The sequence below is a fragment of the Perna viridis genome, chromosome 12 (genome assembly GCF_037379345.1).
Source record: "Perna viridis isolate PV_CMFRI_1.1 ecotype Kerala chromosome 12, ASM3737934v1, whole genome shotgun sequence".
Classification (NCBI taxonomy): domain Eukaryota; kingdom Metazoa; phylum Mollusca; class Bivalvia; order Mytilida; family Mytilidae; genus Perna; species Perna viridis.
The window spans coordinates 10,655,867-10,677,437 of record NC_142456.1 but is presented as its reverse complement, the minus strand read 5'-3'; the positions used below and the strand labels follow the sequence as shown (position 1 = coordinate 10,677,437).

Below are 21,571 nucleotides of genomic sequence, written 5' to 3'. Positions count from 1 at the left end.
AAATATGATTACGTCGTTTGCTTGTAGTAGCATGCTAAGTTATCGAATTTAACCTATTTTGTATTTTTTGTTTCAATCAAATAAGGCCTATTGCGTGTCTGAACCTATGTCACTGTTGTTAGTTTGTCACCACAATATCATATATGTAAGCATAAACAATCCAAAAACTTTACAAAGTATATTTGAAGTTATAAATATCGGCAAAAACACTGGAGAGTGAACAATGAACCAATCAAAATCCGTTACAATCTATGACCAGAACGGGAAGACAGGAAACAAAGACGTTGTACATACACATTGTAGCAAACCGAATAAAACATTACACATAAAAGTGAAGGTAAGGATATCAAGATTAACACAAAAACGAGAGTGACATTAGTGCTCTGGAAGATTGAGCATGTTATGCTCTGTCAGCGCCACCCATTAAGTTTCAAACAAGTGTGATTCGGTAATAGTCTAGCAACAAAAAATGCAGCTCCCTGATTTGAGTCACTCATGGGTTCTTTCAAGAACAATTCACATTTGGGCCTTATCATTCAGTTCATCTAATAAAATGGTTTCTATCTTAATATTGATTACTAGATATGAGGACACGTAACAAATTTAAACTGGCCAGTGTATTATGGATTTTATTACACTTTAATGCATTTTATTGTACCTTGATTGTATGCTTACCCTACTGATGCACCTGGTCCATGCTCCCAGTTTTTAGTGGAGTCAGAGTTGCTCATTTACTTTTGTTACTTTGTATGTATGATTTTAGTTACTTTATGTTCTTTGTTGTGTATGTCTGTTTTCCGTGTTTTGTCTTTGTCCCTGGATTACATTCTTTTGATTACCGCTATAACCTTGGTTCCCTTGATTACTCTTTGAAACTAATCTCAACCGACTATTTGATAATCCAAAGTCATGTCTAAAAAGTCGTAAGTGTGAAATTAATCGTAAATTATGACGTCACAATGCTATTTTAGGTTGTGACTTCATTACTTACGATCAAGTTTACAATTACGATTTTTTGTGAAATCGACGCCAGTCTTTTACACTTTGCATCATTAAAATTAGCAGAAACATTTTTTTTTTATTCGAAAAGGCTCTTTTCACAGGCGATTCAGTTAATGATAAAATCCCGTTTATTTAAACAATTTATTGTTGTTCCAAGCTCACAGTTAAGACCCTTATTAGCATAACACAATTACAGATTTCGGAAAACTGTTCATTCTTGGCATATAGAGTTATGATTCGATGATATATTCAAGTATATTATTTAGATGAGGTATAATAATGTCTAGTTTAATAACTGTGGTCTTCATCTTCTGGTTTTTTATACCTAATATTTTCTCACTGAACAGGATGATATTAATGTTTCAATAAACATTACTACGCACAAAAATAGTCCGTATACATTTGTTAACTTAAGCAGATTTGTGAACAACTATTATATTGTGTTGAAAAAAACTTATTTGTAATTGTTAACTCGTTCAACATCATGTTTTGTGTAGTCATTCTACTAGATAACAAGTACTGTCTTTAAGAAAGATAGCCGACGAAAAAATTGTTGTTCTTTTTACTTAAAATGTCTACATTTCATTTAAGAAAATAACACATGGCACGCAATCTCAATTTTCGATAAAGTTTTTTTTTCTGAACGCCACTGAGTTTCCTGTATTTTGCCAATCGGGGAACATAATTGCGATCAGGTGACTTGCGTTTCCATAGAAGTGCGTCTTAAAGGTATAAAAGTTAAAAGCGAAACTAAACCGACTGCGTCGGCAGTAGCATTTTTTTTCTGGTGAAATTCAAAAATAATAAACCATTATTTCTGATATTTAGTATTGTGAAAGTACTGTAATTTGTGGATACCAATTTTCGTGGATTAGGAAAAAGACACAAGTTCGTGGATTCATGAATTCGTGGTTTTGAGGTTTTCAGTATACACATCAATAGTATTTTCCTTTTCGTTGGGAACCAAAGTGCGTGGTTTGGCCTACCCATGAAAACCACGAAAAATGGAATCTCACGACCAACAGTACTTTCGCAATAAATTATCTACTTGACAATGTAGCCAACTTAAATTTTTCATATATGTCTGATAACATCCAACTAAATCCTGAAGTTGAAGTAAAAACTAAGCTATTTGTTTCTTGCAAATCTGATACATTTAGTAGGCATGTCTAAAATCCGTCTGTTGATCCTCTTTTTCGGTAGTCAGCATACGCAGAAATTTTCCCTTCTTCTTTCTGTAGAATTCCTTGTACTACACTACTCACACCAAAGGTTACGTTGTGACCCTTTTGTCTTAACCCGTCGATGATGTGCTGAAATGTGTATATACATGGGAAAAGTATAAGCAATGCATGCGTATTTATTTATTTTTAAGTTCTTAGATATGCATACGGGTATTGTGAAGTAATTAGATACGCATACGGATAGGCCAAATTCATAATTTTATTTTCACCAAGTATTAACAATATAATGCAAAAGCCTGAAAACATAATCATATTAATATATATATATATACATATATATATATATATATATATATATATATATATATATATATATATATATATATATCTATATATATATATATATACATATATATATATAAGACTCAAAAGTGCGATGGGGACGCCGAAGTGTTTTGTTTGTTTGTTGGGGTTTAACATCCGAGCAGCAATATTTCAGCAATATTTAGACGATGAACATGAAATTTATGATAAAATGAACATGAAATGATGATGAAATGAAAAAGGGATGGGACATAAGGACAATGGGGTCGACAAATTTTGATTTCCACTGGAAATAGGGAGAGGTGGGTAGGGTCGGGCAATTTAGCCTGCTGTGGCGGAGCCCTATGGTTGTTACTCCGGGAGAATACCACAGCAGGGATTTAACGTGTGAGGAACGTGGCATCTTCCCCAACACGGTGCACCACTATGGTTTGCGGTCAGGTTTTCCGTATTATAGCGTGACAACCCCAGCATGTAACACGCCAGGAGTACCCCATTCCACCACCTGGGGCACACATCCCAGTTGCTCTGTGGGCAGAGGGACGCCGAAGTGCGATGGTTGTGCTGATCTTTGATGGTCAACGCTGAAGTATGTTGGATGTCTAACGCAAATGCGCGGTAGTGCATTGGAATACCCCTATTCATTGCCGCCACGCAATTTTACGTGCATAAGCGCGTACAACGTTATAGAGAAAACTATCAAACTGAAAGGAAAGTTATGAAAGTAGCTAGTATATTGTTGCCTGTATGAACAAACGCAGCATGCATCATTACTAATTTAGAGTGTTAACAGTACATGTATTAAATGCAGTATCATAACTTAAAAGATACATGATTACGATACTCGAAGTCATTCGAGAAACATAAACTGTAGCTATGGGTTACACAAAATAGTGGATATTGAAAATCTTATTTCATGCATCATTACAACTATCATTGATATAATTAAAAGATTTATCGGGACAACTTTGTTGCACCTGGTCCATGCTCCCAGTTTTCAGTAGAGTCCGAGTTGCTCATTTGCTTTCCTTACTTTGTATGTATGATTTTTTTAGTTGCTTCATGTTCTTTGTTGTGTATGTCTGTTTTCCATGTCTGGTCTTTGTCCCCTGAATTACATTCTTTTCATCACCGCTATAGCCTTGGTTCCCTTGATTATTCTTACAGGTATAGTTGTATTAAAAATCGGGAAGAATGTTGCTTTACTATAAATTTGATATCATGGAGTTTTACCGAATTGAAAAAGTAAGACATACTTTCACAATAAATCATGGAGGGTATTCTACAGTTGAAAGGCGAAATAGAAACTGAAATATACGAGTTAAGAGTATACTAGAATGACCATGACACAAATTAAGTTCCGATGGATCAGACTGGCACGTTTCTCTTCATTTTACGTTTAGTCCATTAATTCACCAAATCTAGACCTCTGTAGCATCAATCATTCTTTGATGACCTTAGCAGCAGTGTATATGATGACACACATGCAGAGACAAAAGCCCCGTCTTACACTACATTATATTTGTACTTGCAAATTCTACAGGTACTAAAGATCAGGTTTTTATGTATTATATGTAGTTTATACGCTAATACAGAAGTCTTAAACCTTCCACAACCATTCTATAGCTAAGCAAATCATGAAGTATTTTCTTATTGAAAATAAATGAAGAAAAATTGTTAATTTTGTTTTCAAAATTTCCTCAATAGTTGGAAGTATGAACGAAATGAAAGCAGTTTTTTTTACTGATTGCATGTAGAAAATTTTATCATATTGGTAGAATTTCAAGATAATCGTATATTTACGATATCAACGGAAAAAATCTACATGATGGTCGAAACATTTCAGCGGAGTACAAGAAAATCCGCACCTCCTCGTAGTGGCCAACGCATTTCTGAGTTTCTATTGGCAGTCAACAATCATGTCTAACTATTGCAGTTCAGCGTGATCATAAACGCACTTCGGCGTACCACCATCGCACGTCCGTGCGACCATCATACCTCCGCGTCCCATCGCGGTTCCGAGCCTTACATGTATATATATTTAGTGCATTATTTATTTAAATGTCCTCAAATAAAAATATGTTTCTAAGTGTGGCTAAATAGTGTTTAAAGGCAAATTGTTGTGAAAAGAATCAGTACAACTGAACTATAATTAACATACTTCAGAAAATCCTGTTTCTGCAAATATAGTGTTAGGTGTCAGTATGTGATACACTCTCTTGTGGTCGATTGCCTGTTTAATACTCATACCAAGCCACTGCACAAAAAGTGTTACCTATAAATTGACAACAATATGACCTTTTGTCATAGATATTTTTCCCTTTGTACCAGTCCTAACCTTCAATGAGCCGTAGCAATGTGGTCTTGCAAAAACAGAAACGCTCATTTTATTTGAAGCATCTCTTTTATGATCTTAATTGCGTTTTTTTAGTAGTGTTTGTGTTATTTTTCTTTCTGTGTGAACATTTAATTCTTTAATAGACGCAAAATTGTAACGTCATATTGAGATAAAATATAAATCTAAATTTCATGTGGATCGTTATCTGGTCCATGCTCCCAGTTTTTTAGCGGAGTCCGAGTTGCGCATTTACTTTTGTTACTTTGTATGTATGATTTTAGTTACTTTATGTTCTTTGTTGTTTATTTCTGTTTTCCATGTCTGGTCTTTGTTCCTGGATTACATTCTTTTGATTACCGCTATAACCTTGGTTCCCTTGATTACTCTTTCCTTCATCCGTGGCAACATCCCTTCAGTACCTGCGTATGGAGTTTTTATAACACAAGTCATACGTTATACCAGAGCTTGCTGCAAATACGCAGACTTTGGTATTGCGCTAGACTTCTTACAATTAAGCCTCTGGAACAGGGTTGTCCTGCTACAAGATTGAAGTCATCATATATAGTTTTATAGTGGTCATCATGAACTCGTGGATCGTTACGATGCATCCATCCCAAACATGAAAACTGATTTTTTTCAATGAATCAGTTTGCCTTTCCTCTTTTTCCTCTTTCGTCTACCTGGATTTGACTATTTATGAGTAACTTTCTAAAAAAGCAGAGGACGCTTACCATTCCGATGCACCTGGTCCATGCTTCCAGTTTTTAGTAGAGTCCGAGTTGCTTATTTATTTTTGTTACTTTGTATGTGGTTAAAACATGCTATTATACTTTTTTGAAGTAACACAAATGCTGCACAAAGGACAGTTACTGCTTACGTTAACCTACCAAAGCTGTAGAAGTGATCGCTCGTGTTCCTCCTGATGCTCCGGCAATTAGCTTAACCATTCCTGTCTTGTCTACGATTATTACTGGACACATCGACGAATGCGGGCGTTTGTGTGGTTTTATGTAATTAGCAGGAGCGGTAGGGTCCACCTTATTTGGTATTGAAAAGTCATTCATTTCATTATTGAATATTATTCCAGTACGGCTTCCCACAATTTTTGACCCGAAGCTGAAAAAATAATGTCACAAAAGAAGCATGAACGTTGCACAAAAAATGGATAACTTAATGTAAAAAAAGATGCTAGAAATAATGTGCCTTCTTGATAACTATCACTTTACACTCGATACAGAATGCTCTATACAACATTATCACATATATCTTTGAAAAAAACACCGTTTCTGTATATGTAATAAAGCCATTATTTTATGTATGTTTTCTGCCCTTAAGACAATATCATTTTATGAGGGCAATATTTGCCCTCTTGTGAGCTTTACTGTTCAAAATGTTATCTTTTTTGTCGGCGAAGTCAGCTTGGCGATTCATTGTCAGTTCAAGTTGCGGATTAGGCTTTTTATTCGCTAGAGTTTCCGCCTGCACTTCTTGGGATTAAAGCTAAAGATTTTTGAACGAAACCAACACGTATAAAGATTCTATTAATTACACTTGTTTTAGGGAGAGGGTACTTGTATACAGTTTACATAACACCTTTCCTTTACGCTACTTTTTCAATTTATATTAAATAGATGAGCTGATAGATGCCGTCAATTACATTGAAGATCGCATTGATTAAACTAAATTTATAAAATCTACCGATTAGTTTCTTCATTAATTTAAACTAAAACATTTCTAACAAACAGCGATTGGCTATAAACACCAATGTAACATACGAGTAATCAACTGAACAATCCATCTAATTGCATCAAAATTAACAATTTACTGATCAAATTATATTTCTTGTATACCTTTCTTCTTTAATAAGATATTTCGATAACTATCATAGCGGTTGTTAACTTAAAGGTTTCGATTATTACATACGCATAATTAATTGTACTAGTAACTGAAACGGCATCGCCGTTCGCAGCCAAGATTGACAGATGTGATGTTCCTGTTACGGAAGGATCGTGGTAATTCGGACCATAGTAACTCGTAGGAAACGTTTGTTTTTCTGATATTTTGGAACGTATTTTCTCTGCATACGCCTTTGATTTAAGGTTGTCCAATACCTAAAATAAAGACAAAAAACTAAACTTGCAAAACTCTTTTGATTTTTTATCATAATTGGTTTTAGTAAGGTTAAAACCGGAAACAAAAATACATATAATACGTATAATCTGTTTTCCTTATAATAATGGAAACACCTGTAAGGTTTCTTTATAAATATATAAAGGCTTGGTCTGTACTCATCATGCGCGTAAAATGGATAAAGACTCTTTTACTATGGTTTTGATGTTACAACTTCTCTCTTTCATATGTTACGTCGATTGCTTATTTCGTTCTCACAAGAGTTCTTTCGAAAATATTCCATTAAAAGAACTATTACTTTTATTACAAAAAACATACTAATATTTAAGGGGGACAAACAAAATAATACACAGTAGCAACGAATAAAGTTATAGGTTGCGGATTAAGCCTATACTTATGAAATACCTTTTTAACGGTTTTCCTCAACTCTTTAGTTTCCTTCATACTATCACATAATTTTGTCTTTTCAGCGGCAGCAAATTTAAATGCTTCAATAATTCTGTGCCATGTTTGAATAGCCTTCTCCTCGGTTGATATACTTTCAGATGTTAAATTGTACCCTGTAAATGCAACTTATATCAAAACGATAACGAAATTGTTTGTTAGAAAATATGTATTACTTTTTCTCTGGTTTTCAATTAGTATTTATCAATTTCATTTTCACTTCATATACGTTATGGGTCAATGTACATGTAATCATATTTAACTAGCTGACCTAATTGCTTGTTCTTAATGTTCATAGATTCTTTAATTTTACAATTTCTAGTTCAATATTTATACTTTTTTTTATTTCGGAATTTAATTGGGTCATTAAATTGCACTAAGCTTCAAAGACTACATAGCATTATCTTTATATCTCTCAGGTAAAAAAAACTAAGAAAGAAATAACGTGTAATGTGTCTACCTTCTAGTATGTTAAGAACAAACTCATATACAGCGCCTCCTGATGGAGGTGGAGGGGCGAAGACAGTCAGGTTTTTGTTCAGTTTCAGTACTACAGGATCCGTTTTTAGTGCCGTGTACTTGTTAAGGTCGTCTTTAGTTATTATCCCACCTGCGTAATACGACAACTATATCATGTATGCATTATTTTCCATGTTTTAATATCATTTTACAATTTAAAAATAATAAATACAGTAATATATCAATATTATATATCTCAGAGGATTTTAGAGCTGTTTGTTACCCTGAGAAAGGTGTTGTCACTCCCAGACGTAGCCAAGGGTGACAATGCATTTTCAAGGGGTAAACATGCAGCAAACTTTCTAAGCTATTATACGTTATATATATATTATTGTATCGATTATTTTTAAATTGTAAATTGGTAAAGTTGTCTTGTATAAAGTTATTTAATCCAAGTGTAATTGTAGGTCTGCACGAGGCAGAATTAAAAAGAACAAAAACAAAAAAAAAAGGGCATGAATTCTCATTTGCACACTTTTTTCCAACATCAGTCACTTTAAATTTAACAACACAATTAGAAATGTACAGATTCGTATAGACGTATAAAAATATATACGTCTGCTTAATTTTTAATTATGATAGATGTTTTCGATATATCATTTATTGATATAAAAGTTGCTCGAGCGAGGGTAAAAGACAAAACAAGTACAATCTTTCAAGATAGCCTACGCATTTTCTCGCAACACAACTTTATAGCTGATTTGATCCGAAAGAAAGAATATCGTTTGGCTAGATCCGTTAATCTCAGTTTCCGATATATAGATGATTTATGATGTATTATCTTTAAACAATCCTAATTTCGGGGATTTGATACATCTTATCTACCCCGAAGAACTTGAGATAAAGGATACTACAGACACCGAAAGGACAGCCTCATATCGTGACGTACACTTAGAAATCAATGGTAAAGGAAAAATATTGACCAAACTTTACGACAAACGTGATGACTTTTCATTCAGAATTGTCAACTTTCCATTCATCTGTGACACATCCCTTCAGCACCTGCGTATGGAGTGTTCATATCACAACTCATACGTTATGCCAGAGCTTGCCGAAACTATGCAGACTTTTTGTATCGCGCTAGAACTCTAACAAATAGGCTTCTAGAACAGGGTTGTGTTGCTTCAAGATTGAGGTCATCACTACAGAAGCTTTATGGTTGTCATCATGAACTTGTGGATCGTTATGGTGTATCCATCAGCACCATGAAAACTGATTTATTCAATGGGTCATAGTTTTCCTTTCCTCGTTTGTCTACCTGGGACAAAAGCAAATGAGCAACTCGGACTCCACTAAAAACTGGGGAAATGGACCAGGTGCACCGGTAGAGTAAGCGTCTTCTTCTTTTCATAAAAAAGTCAAGTCCGGGGTAGACAAACGAGGAAAGAAAACCTATGACCTGTTGAATAAATCAGTTTTCATGGAGTAGATGGATACACCATATAATGCGACAAATTTCATTTATTTTATTTTGTAAATCTAACAAATACTGAAGATACAGATTTAGAAGCAGAAGTCTTTATGACAACACGAATAAAAATAACATATATTGGTATCGGAATTTTGACAATAAAACGGAGGTAGTTGATAATACTATCATATCAGTCCGTCAGCTTTACGTTTTGCAAAAATAATTAATATGAAACAAAGACAATCTACATGTACAATGTCCCGAAAACAATAGAACAAAACTTTATAAAAAAATAATAATGTTACCGGTTTCTTGTATGTCAGCAGCAATTGCGTCTGTCAGACTGCCATTATAAAATGCATCCGCTCCTTCTTTTGCGATGATCTCTAAAGTATTGGCCAGCTCTGGTCGGTATATGATTTCACCTTCCTTGAAGTAGGTTTTCGTCTCAGGATTCGTTAAAAGTTTCCTAAAAATAAAACTTTGTTAATACTAATCTTTTCCTTTAAAATTATCTGAATTAATATCAAGTTTGAAGGTTCTTATTTTGCAGTATCGTAAAGCTGGTACATTTGTAGATTACCAGATATTGAACTAATACCAGTTACATTCAAAATATAAAATGATATGGCGATTTAAGGTTTTCCTTGAAATTTACAGATGCATACATAGATGCATAAAAAGTATAAAACTCTTTGTTTCTCAACACCTACTTCAAAGTCGGGAAACGGTCGATTCTTTGTAGGTTTGATTCAATTGCAATAGCTGTTGGAATAGAGATAGCCATTCCGTCACGACACAGTTGAATTGATGGTTGAACCAAGTCTTTCCATGGAAGTTTTCCACCAATCTGATGAGCTAACCATAATCCTTTGAGTTCTCCAGGAATGGCAATAGCGAGACCACCTACAAAAAAAGCACACTTTTTATGATCTATTTACATTGACTTTCCTTGATAGAACCATATTAGATGACACAAATTATATTAAGTGATACAATGTTTAAACTTAATGATGTTCGCTGGTCTATTCAAGAATTACAGGAATTTCAAAGGGTTGTGAAATCTTTTAAGATATGTCATGCTAAAACAATAAAAAGAACAAGAAATAGATGGGTAAGTCTGCTCATTTCTTTGAGATATAAGCATTAAAAATTGGGGGGGGGTGAATTTCTCTATATTTTCAGTAGGTTTAGTCTTAGAAAGTTTTGTCTATTTAAACCACCGAAAAAATTACGAAGATTTCATGAGAACGTCTCCAATAACATTTTAAGGTGTGTTTAACGAAAAAAATGAGAAAGAAATGGGAGTCGCTCGGAAAAAAATATCAATGCTATGAAATGGATAAAAACAGGAGAGTACTTCTCAGGCTTTTATTCAAGACTAGACAAATTTATTAGAAAACGCTCGGACACATGTTTGTGCAAGAGTAATCAAGGGAACCAAGGTTATAGCGGTAATCAAAAGAATGTAATCCAGGGACAAAGACCAGACATGGAAAACAGACATACACAACAAAGAACATTAAGTGACTAAAATTATACATACAAAGTAACAAGTAAATGAGCAACTCGGACTCCACTAACAACTGGGAGCATGGACCAGGTGCACCGGTAGAGTAAGCGTATTCTGCTTTTCTAGAAACACCTGCCGAGTTGCTCATAAAAAGTCAAGTCCGGGGTAGACAAACGAGGAAAGGAAAACTATGACCCGTTGAATAAATCAGTTTTCATGGTGCTGATGGATACACCATAACGATCCACGAGTTCATGATGACGACCATAAAACTTCTATAGTGATGACTTCAATCTTGTAGCAACATAACCCTGTTCCAGAAGCCTATTTGTTAGAGTTCTAGTGCGATATAAAAAGTCTGTGTAGTTTCGGCAAGCTCTGGCATAACGTATGAATTGTGATATGAACACTCCATACGCAGGAGCCGAAGGGATGTTGGCAAAGATGAAAGGAAAGTTGACAATTCTGAATGAAAAGTCATCATGTTTGTCGTAAGGTTTGGTCAATAGTTTTCCTTCACCATCGATTTCTAAGTATAGGCAATAGCATGATACGAATATAATTATAATTCAACATTCTTAGAAATTCAAGTTGCAATCCTTTGTTAAGATGTTTTACAGATTTATGTAAAAAAGAATCCGGATAGTTCTGGTTTCAACTTAGGTTTGAAATGTAGTTAATATGTTAATGTAATGGATTTAGCATTGAAAATGATTTGGTCAAGAAAGAAGTTAGACAATTACGACATAAACCATAGAATCAGTGTCATGTTCATCATGTTCATCAGAATAAAATCTTTGCCGTTTTGGAGTTTTTCCTAGATCTAAATATCTCGGTCTTTGAAAGGTTTTTGAAAGGAAAAATAATGACTTTTCATCAACATTGTCATCTTCATAGAATTGAGTGCTTCCGTTCATTTTCTTCTGATACTTAGTGCGTTCAATACCATTGTCACAATCGGAATTGGAAAGTTTCTCCTCTATAAACAGCTGCTCAAGAACCAATGTAACCTTCTTATTGTCTTTCTTCGCGCTTTTAGTATTGAATAAAGATTTTTCTAGTCTTTTCCAATTTTGCTTGCAATTGTTCCCTGACTGAAAATTTCGTTCCTTTCAATTTTTTTATGACTAACTGTTGATCTATCATCGAAACAAATTAGAAACAGATTAGTCGATCGCCGTTTTCCTTTTCCTTTCCAAAAGGATGTACATTCAAGAAACGTATGTTTTTATTGACTCAAAGTTTATAGTTAATGAATTTTGTCATGGCGCTTTCTGGGTCCTCCTCTGCTTCAAGTTTAATTCCTGATACAATGATGTTATTATTCATAGACCGCCATTGTAGCTCGTGTATATCACTTTCTGGAGAGTTCAATTTGGAATCTTTTCATATCGATTTTAATTTACTCGTGACTACTGCTTTGTTCTAAAACTTTTATTCTTGACACATTTTCCTGGCAATTATCTTTGATTTTATGTACAACGTAACCCATCTTTTCGAAGTTTTCGTCAACAAGTTTATTTCTCTTGTACATATATTCGAATTTTTCTTCAACATTTACAATTTGTGTCAGCACTGAGTCTAATTTAACCTTTAGCTGCGTTATCTGTGAAACTTCCCGTCCAAACTTTTCGCTTGGATCCTAGAGATCTGATACTACAGCTAACACAGAATTCAATATGGTGACAGTTTTGCTGTAAAATTCCTTAATTTCCGACAGTTTAATTTAGAAAGTTTTTAAACACTAAATTCAGCAAAATGAACAATGACTAACAATCAAATTGTCATGGACTATGTTAGCAAGGGCCGTTGCATTGTGAAATAAACAGAAAATAAAACAACGTTTTTTCTCAAATTGAACGGTTTTGAAGACCATAATGACCGTAAAAATAATGTTCTATCATTTCGCATGGATTCCATTCCATTTGTACAACAAGCTTCTTTGGCTTATAACATTATATTAAGGTTTTTCGTATGAGCAAAAAAAAACATGACTGTCCTCCAACAACAACACATCCGTGTCAAGAAGTCAGATTTGCATTTGACGGTTTTCAAAAAACTATTTGTCATAGTATGGCATGGTATTTTCAACGAAAGCAGTAGGTAGTAAAATCAAGACTCTATTGCAAAGAGTTGATGAATTTATTTTAGCTGAAACGTTTAGCGAATAATGTTTTGAAAGTCGAGGAAGTAAATGATATTATGGTCTCACCTTGCCCAATAATTCTTCTATGTATCACTGGTGATAATTTTAGTCTAGATTGTCAAAGTAAGTGTTGTTAACTTTAATATGTAGTGGGCACCGAGAGCTTTAATAATCCTACCATAACAAAAGCTTTAGATATATACTTTTATTTTTTTTTTATGTTTTTTTTTGTGGATCTGATTCATAATTTGTACCAATTCCAACGGTAAAGCAGTTCTTCATTGAGGACATGGATATTTTACACGTTGCATGTGACGTTAGACGTTAACAGATGCACACCAAACCGATGCAACTTAAAGCTTTCCATAAAAGTTTAACATTCAAAAAAATATTGCCTTTTTTCAGAAAAGCAATGCACCGATTTGAATAATACCATCAGAGTTATATTTTTCGAAGCGGGTTTGGTTCTTACTGTAAGATGAAGTAGATAAAAACGAAAGGAAAAAAAGAAAAGCACTGAAAACAAGTTTATACATGTATTTTCTGAAGTAAAATTTTACGATAATCCATTTTGGTTTTTTGAATCTGATAAGATTCAGTTTCTAAGTTTCTTGTTGGGAAATTTCTGTTCCTGAGTTTTACCAAACTGCATCCAGTTATCACTATCACTTGATTCGTTGAATGTTATTGTTACGCCATTTATGTTGCTGTTGACTTCATTTGCTCGTTACATATGACGTCATAGTTGAACATTTAAAACACTGATAATGTTGTCAAATGATATTTTACAAAGACAGCGAGCGAAGTACATCTTGGCAAAAAACTTGAAGATAATGGAACCCATTATTTAACTTCTATCATATCTTTAAAGTCGTCCAAACAGTACTATGTGCAATTTATTTTGAATGATACTAATGAGAGAAAAATACAAGAAACAAGTGTACAACATACCGAAGTTATTGGTACGATTGGTATGTTTGTATTTGCAATATATTGATATGGCTTTGCTACGCCTATGTGATTTTTTTTAATCAAATTTAACACACAATTAAAATGAACGTCAACCAATTGATTAACATTAGATATGAAAGAACGATCATTCGAAATGCAAAACTGAAATGTCATGAAAAATATTACTTGCAATACAACAATGATGTCATAATATTGAAGTGTTTATCTATCATATTCACTAATAACAGCTACTGCATAAAATAGGAGTACTTATTTTATTTTGCAATAACCAATTACCATACACAGCTTTTATATATTGTACAAATAAATACATTAATGTTTTCAGACATTAATAAAACTTTTTGATTCAGGCAGTCGTCATCCCATGCTGGAAACTTTAAAATCATGTAATGTCTGTTTTTGCTTTTTGATTGTTAGTTTTGTTTTTTTTATATATTTTTCAATACTTAGTGTAATATCTATTATTTTAACATGATTTTGTAAAATATGTAAGTGATTCTTCTGATTGTCAGTACAAATGACTTAATATGTTTGAACACACCTAGCTTTGATGATCTCCCGTTGAACATTGTTTTATAGGCTCCTTCCGGGGCCATCTCACGGGCAATTATTGCGTAGGCTTCCTTCTTTTCTCTTAAATAAAAACAAAAGCTGTGTTTATACACTGACAACCTATTCATAAAGTTTATAACCTCTTGCTTTTAACATTTTAAGAATAAAGCGATGCAATAATTTGTAAGGATCGAAGTTCAACTTCAAAAATAAGTACTTCGAGTATACTACTTACTTTCAAATCATGAACGTATTTGGTTTTAATACTGCTGATGAGAAGTTTCTCCTTGTAACAGATGAACAGTAATCCAAAATTTGCTTACTTAATATTATTGGCATTGTTTATCTTGTCACTCACCTGTCATAGACGGTCATGAAGAAACCTCCTCCTATACCGCAACTTTGGAAATGATATATACAACGACAGAGGGACGTCGCTACTGCTGCGTCAATTGCTGTTGCGCCTCGTTTGGCCATCATATCTCTGTTCGAGAAAGGGAAATACGGAAACAACTGTGAAAACTGACAACAATTGTGCAAACAAACTCAACCAAACATACATAACCTGGAAAAGAATAACAAAAGAATATCGAACAGAATAAAACCCTGTTTGATATTCTATTTGATATTCCAATCCCTTCTATATTCAATATGTAACCTGGAAATCAATATCCAACGAATATCGAACAGAATAAAAAAATCCCATTTTCCTCTTACACAACTGAATGAATTGTAACCAAAGCTGGTTTGAATGTTTCGTATAAAATTATGAACAATACGTGTATGGGGATTTTTGATCCGGCGAAAATTGGCCACCGTTACTAAAATATACAACACTTGTCTAATTGAAGATTCTCGGAAGTAAATCAAAAACTAAAGGGTTAATCGGAAATCTTACAGGATAAAATTGATCAGCATGGTGCCGCAGACCTTTGCCACAATTATCATAAAGATCCGTTTATCAGTGTTAAAAGTTATTGACTTAGAAGGCTAAAACACTTTTTTTACCATGTAAGCTCTACAAGCTCTCTAGAGAGCCTAATTAAAGACCATAATTAAACTTAAGATTTGCAAAATAAAGTTAGTTATATACAATTATACATTCAAAGATATATAAGAAAAATTCCATTAGGGTATTTTTTAAATCCAATTATGTTACTCCTTTATGATCATAATTTACTTAACATGTGGTCAGATTGGTACCAAATATATAGTATAAGTGTGCAGTTAAGCTACTTCACATACACACTGAATCTTAGTTAAACCTTACGTGCCAATAGTAGAGCATATTCCGGCATCAGACGACACTGCAGCATATCTATAGTGACCTTCCACACCCTCTGACTGAAATTCGGAGTTTATCGTTACTTGGGGTGCTGCTATAGCTTTAGAGAAAATGATCCGGGCCTCTGGTATTAGTTGTGGTATACTATTTTGTTCATTGGTGCTGTTTATTTGTTCGCTTACTATAAACAAATTAAAGGTAATAAAGCTAAAACAGAAAAACGATATCAATATATATGATACAATTTAATATCGCCCAGTTTTCTTTGTTGCTCCAGAAAAGGCATGTTTCCTTCTTGCTTGCAGGGTATAAAATGTCTTTTTGGGAAACTTAAGCCGGGTACCTTAAAGAACGCAGAACTTACTCGACTTTTCGGAGACCCCGAGTTAACCCAGGTTTTAAGTAGGGTTCATGCCTTTCATTTTACCTTTTTTTCTGTTTGTTTGTTTGTTTGTTTTTTGTACAGGTTTTGTTGTATGATTTGGTCTTATGTTGGTGATCCTGGTGTTTTCCATGAATATCTATGTAAGGGGTGGTATAAAACAATGTGAGAATGATTTTAGTTTGTATAGGTATTATGAAATCGTTGAAGAGATTACAGAATCTAGTTAATGTTATTTGTTTAAAAGATTGGTGGGTACCATTAATTCTTCAGCACCCGTGTATGGAGTTTTCATATCACAACTCATACGCTATGCAAGAGCTTGCGGTAAATATGCAGACTTTTTGTATTGCGCTAGACTTCTTATAATTGGGTTTCTGGAACAGGTTTATACTGCTACAAGAATTGAAGTCATTACTACTAAAGTTTTATGGTCATCATGAACTCGTGGATCGTTATGGTACAGCTGCTATCACTTCTAACCTCTCTTTGATCCTGTCAGGATTCGCTGTCATAGAACAGTTATAGATTGTCAAAAACCATTCTGACCAGCGACACACCTTGTCAGGGTCTGACTTTTTTTCAATTTTTTACACGACTTTTATGTATGGCATGCAGGACCAACAAAAATTATTACCTCCCGTACTTACTACGCCCCTGACTTTAAAGAATTTGGACTGAATTCCTTTTGATTGCAGATCTAGACACCGGTATGATTACAGACTACCTATATATATTGACATTTCTAAACAGTTTATATACAGAAAATTTTGTGGAACTTGAAAGTGTTCACATACAATTTGAAAGAATAGGACATTTTGAAGAATTTTAACCGAAAAATATTAGTCTCAAAGGTGATAGTTATATTACAAAAATATAGGATTTTAGTCAGTAATTTTAAGCTCACATGGAAATCAAAAGTGCTCGTACTCATACATTTTGCAAGAATAAGATTTTTTTTAAGAATTTTGACTCAAATCAATGTGTCACAGCCACCCACATGATGATTATATTGATAAAATTAGCATTTCAGTCATTATTTTTAGACTCTCATGCAAAGTAAAAGTACTCGTCCATTTTGCAAGAAGATGACTTTTTTTAAAGAATTTTGACTCAAAATAATATGTCGCAGCACCTATATGATAGTTATATTGAAATAATTAGCATTTTGTCAATAATTTTATACCCTTAATCAAATTATAAGTGGGCGCACTCATACATTTTGCAAGAATATGACATTTTTGAAGAATTTTGACTAAAAATAATGTCACAGCCCCTATATGATGGTTATATTGAAAAATTCAGCATTTTAATCATAAAGTTTAGACCTTCATGGAAATTAAAAGTGCTATCACTTATATATTTTGCAAGAATATGATTTTTATAAAGAATTTTGACCCAAAATAATGTGTCGCAGCCGCCACATGATAGTTATATTGCATATAAAATAAATTAAATATGTATAAAATAATTAGCATTTCAGTCATTAGTTTTAGACCCTCATGGAAATTAAAAGTGTGCGCAGTCATACATTTTGCAAGAATATGACATTTTTAAAGAATTTTGACTCAAACTAATATGTCGCAGTCCCAATATGATATATTGAAATAATTAGCATTTTAGTCAATAATTTTAACCCTCAAGCAAATTAACAGGATGCGCACTCATACATTTTGCAAGAATATGACATTTTTAAAGAATTTTGACAGAAATATATGTGTCACAGCTGCAGTCACCCAGATGATTAGTTAAATTGAAAAGAAAAGCATTTTAGTCAATAGTTTTAGACCATTATGAAAAATAAAACTGCTTGCACTAATAAATTTTGGAGAATTTTTTAAATTTTTACTTATATTAAATACAGGTGTCACAGTCACTAATATTAAATTAACATTTTTAATTTCTACATTTTCTACATATAAGACCATGTAGGTAAATTGGAAGTGTTCACACTCGTATTCGTACCTAAAAGTGGCATTTTGAAGAATTTTGACCGAAATATGTAGGTATCAGTCACCCATTTATTGCTAAAATTGTTAATTTTAACATTTTTTTAGAATGATTTGTAACCACTTTTACACTTATTTTAGAGGAGAAACATAGACCTGTAATTTTATAATTAAATAATTTGATTTAATTAATATCACAGGTGTATGACAGAATGTAAAAAAATATACATGTAAACAATGATAAGTTTTGAACGAGGAGTGACTGGTCCGTGATCGACGAAAATTGGAACATGAACAACGATCGAGTGATTGTGGGATGATGATCACGACGAGCTTTATATATAAACACTGTAATTGGAAATTCATTGTAAATTTTGAAATCAAGATTTTTTTCCTAATCGGATTGCTAATTTATATTAGTCACACAATTTCGTTTATTAATTGAGGACTCTCTGTTCTAAATTACGCCACACAGAATAGAAAGTTTAGTGTTAGGAACTGTCCTGGGGTATGACAGTTTAGAACAGCTTTCCGTATTTTCTTTGTCACGACCCAGGACAGTTTCTGTCAGGATCTGTCAGAGAATAGGGCAAACTGTTTCTTGACCCAGGACAGCCTCTGTCAGGATTTATCAGGATATCTGTTCTATCTACTGTCGTAGAACAAAAATCCTGACCGATTCTGACAGAATTTAAGAGAGGTTAGAAGTGATCGCAACTATATATCCATCTTTACCATGAAAACCGGTTTGTTGAAAGTGTCATAGTTTTCCTTTCCTCTTGCATCTACCCCAGACTTGACTTTTTATAAGCAACTCGGCGGGTGTTTCTAGAAAAGCAAAGAATGCTTAACCTACCGGTGTATCTGGTCCATGCTCCCAGTTTTTAGTGGAATCCGAGTTGCTCATTTGCTTTTGTTACATTGTATATATGATTTTAGTTACTTTATGTTCTTTGTGTATGTCTGTTTTCCATGTCTGGTCTTTGTCCCTGGATTACATTAATTTGATTTCCACTAGAATCTTGGTTCCATTGATTACCCTTTTATACACTAACCGATGGATGGTTTATTGTATTTTCTTATAGAGAAATAACTGATTTATTTGAATAGCAGTCTTTATAAAAATCAGACAGGAGGTTATTTCATGCATGTCAAAAACCCACCAAATTCAGTTTTGTTTCTTCTTCAGGAACAGTTATTGGTCACTAAGCTAGTATTAGTTTTGTTTTTTTTTTATTTGGGGTTTCACTTTTGGGATAAAAAACAGAGAGAGATAGATTGTACATGAAATTGGCACTTTGCAAGAGTGGCTGTTGTTGATTTTTTTTTTGGTTGATGTTAGTGGGAGATAAGGGTATGATTTTTTCAAGAAGTACAGATCTGGATACTTAAAGGATTGTTGGTCTGTACAAATATATCATATGTAGACGCAGAAAAGCATTGTTAGTTTAGGTTTTTCTACACCATGAATCACTTTACCATTGGAGGTGTCTGGATTTTATATCGACTGATACTTAACTTTCTTGTTTTCATATTTATGTAGATTGCTGACAAAGGTCACAACCACTAATCAACACGAACCAAATTGATTCAAAAACTTGACTGGTATTACTTAAATATTTTTGTTCTGCAACAGATTCTGATAATTTGACAAGTATACATGCAATGTTCATTATATATTAAAAATATACCATCTCCAGTGCAATAATTTATATTATCCACAGCCTCATTGTCTGCCATATCACATTCTAAGCTTATTTGGTCGCGGACTCCATTGACAAAAAATGCTAAAAAATAAATAATTATATTCGGAAAAGCATTTGAAATAATTTGTTTACAAAATGGACGAAGTTGTTTTCCATATTGAAAAATCAATGGAAGTTGTTTTGACAAATAAATGAAAGCAAGTATCATTTGAATAGTATTGAAGAGTAATCAGGGGAACCAAGATTCTAGCGGAAATCAAAAGAATGTAATCCAAGGACAAAGAGCAGACATGGAAAACAGACAGACACGACAAAGAATATAACGTAATGAGAATAATATATACAAAGTAACAAAAGAAAATGAGCAACTCGGACTCCGTTACAAATAGGGCGCATGGACCAGGTGCAAACATTCGAAAAGTCAAACTGGCCACACATGGAATAACATCACATTGTGAGTAATGAAAGTAATGATCCGAAAAAAAGTTTATTCAATAAAATAGTAATATTTTTTTAAAGTCGACTTGGTAACAAAATAAAAAGCGGCACACCAAAATATCGGTTGTCATCGCATTTTAATTATGTGTTTTGTTTTGTTTTTGTTTTTTTTTTTTTGTTGTGTTTTGTTTTAATTTTTTGTGAGGGTGGGGGTTGTTTCAGTTTTTAATGTTTCGTTACTTCTCCATATATATCATCACTATTACTTGCATCTATGTATATTGGTTCATTATATCTCATCTCTATCCGACACTGAAATGATGATATACTACAGTAAAGCAGAAATTTATTCACGGGTTATTGTTTTGGCGTATTTTAGTGGTGTGTTTAAAAGCGCCAAAGTAAATTCCGCAAAACATATACTCTGGGCGTAAGTATTTAAGCACCACTAACATTTTTTCGTATGCCTTTTTGCCTTAAAATCGCCAACTTTTAACATTCACCAAAGTTACCCGCTTTATTGTATTTCACTAATACATCACTAATTAACACTTACAAAAAAAAAACAAGAACTAAAGAAAATATCAGTCATGTTTTTACGATAATGCATTAATGTATATCCGCACATCAACGTCAGGTATGACAAAGGTAAACACAGAAAAAAAGCAAACAAACACCGCAAAACTAAATGTGATGTTATTCCATAATGATAATAGCATCGCAAATCCATTAATTGTGGACTAAATAAAGACTACGTACCAACGTAAACGAAAACAATCAAAATACAAGACATTATCCTTTTGTTTATGACCAGTGTGTCCCTCCGACAAGCGTATAATACAGTATTTGATGATTGGATAATTTTGTGTGAATTGTTGCATAAAGTTAAATGTATTATTAAAATACCTTTACAAATTAATTAAATATGCTGAATAATTTAATTGGTAAAACAAATTATTGTTGACAACACATAGACAGTCAAATTGATAAACAACCATTGATAACATCTGCAGCTCTAAATCACTAATCCATTCAAATTTGTTGGGATGTCAAACTAATATTAGATCAATTATGTTTTTACGAATCAACTTAGTGAAATTTCAAATAGTAATTTTGCAAAAAAAATCTCAATATGGGGGTCAATGTATTAATGCGAATTCGAATTGCTATGTTTGGTTCTACATTATCAAAACGTAACCACACAAAAAAAAAACACCACCAGGAAAACCACACAAATGTTTAGCTGTTCGTGCAGGCATGTTTGTTGATGGTTAAA

General features: G+C 33.3%; 1 protein-coding gene across 1 annotated transcript; it reads right to left on the bottom strand.

Moving 5' to 3' along the window:
- Positions 1–1,129: 1,129 nt before the first annotated feature.
- Positions 1,130–21,155, bottom strand: LOC148601163 (glutathione hydrolase 1 proenzyme-like). The gene is made up of 13 exons (XM_088554369.1): positions 21,055–21,155; positions 19,843–19,938; positions 15,806–16,001; positions 14,894–15,019; positions 14,525–14,616; positions 10,066–10,258; positions 9,658–9,821; positions 7,883–8,032; positions 7,384–7,538; positions 6,772–6,959; positions 5,736–5,964; positions 4,672–4,785; positions 1,130–2,315 (listed from the first exon to the last, which is right to left on the bottom strand). Exons 1-13 carry the CDS (start codon positions 21,086–21,088, stop codon positions 2,172–2,174), a joined length of 1,881 nt encoding a protein of 626 aa, XP_088410495.1. The 5' UTR covers positions 21,089–21,155; the 3' UTR covers positions 1,130–2,171.
- Between the last annotated feature and the right edge of the window lie 416 nt (positions 21,156–21,571).

Excerpts from the sequence above, each read along its gene's own strand:
- LOC148601163 (XM_088554369.1), bottom strand. The coding sequence starts at position 21,088 with ATGTCTTGTATTTTGATTGTTTTCGTTTACGTTG. Across the intron at positions 9,822-10,065 it reads GACCGTTTCCCGACTTTGAA|GAAACTTTTAACGAATCCTG; the intron begins GTAGGTGTTGAG and ends TTTTATTTTTAG. Across the intron at positions 6,960-7,383 it reads TGAGGAAAACCGTTAAAAAG|GTATTGGACAACCTTAAATC; the intron begins GTATTTCATAAG and ends TCTTTATTTTAG.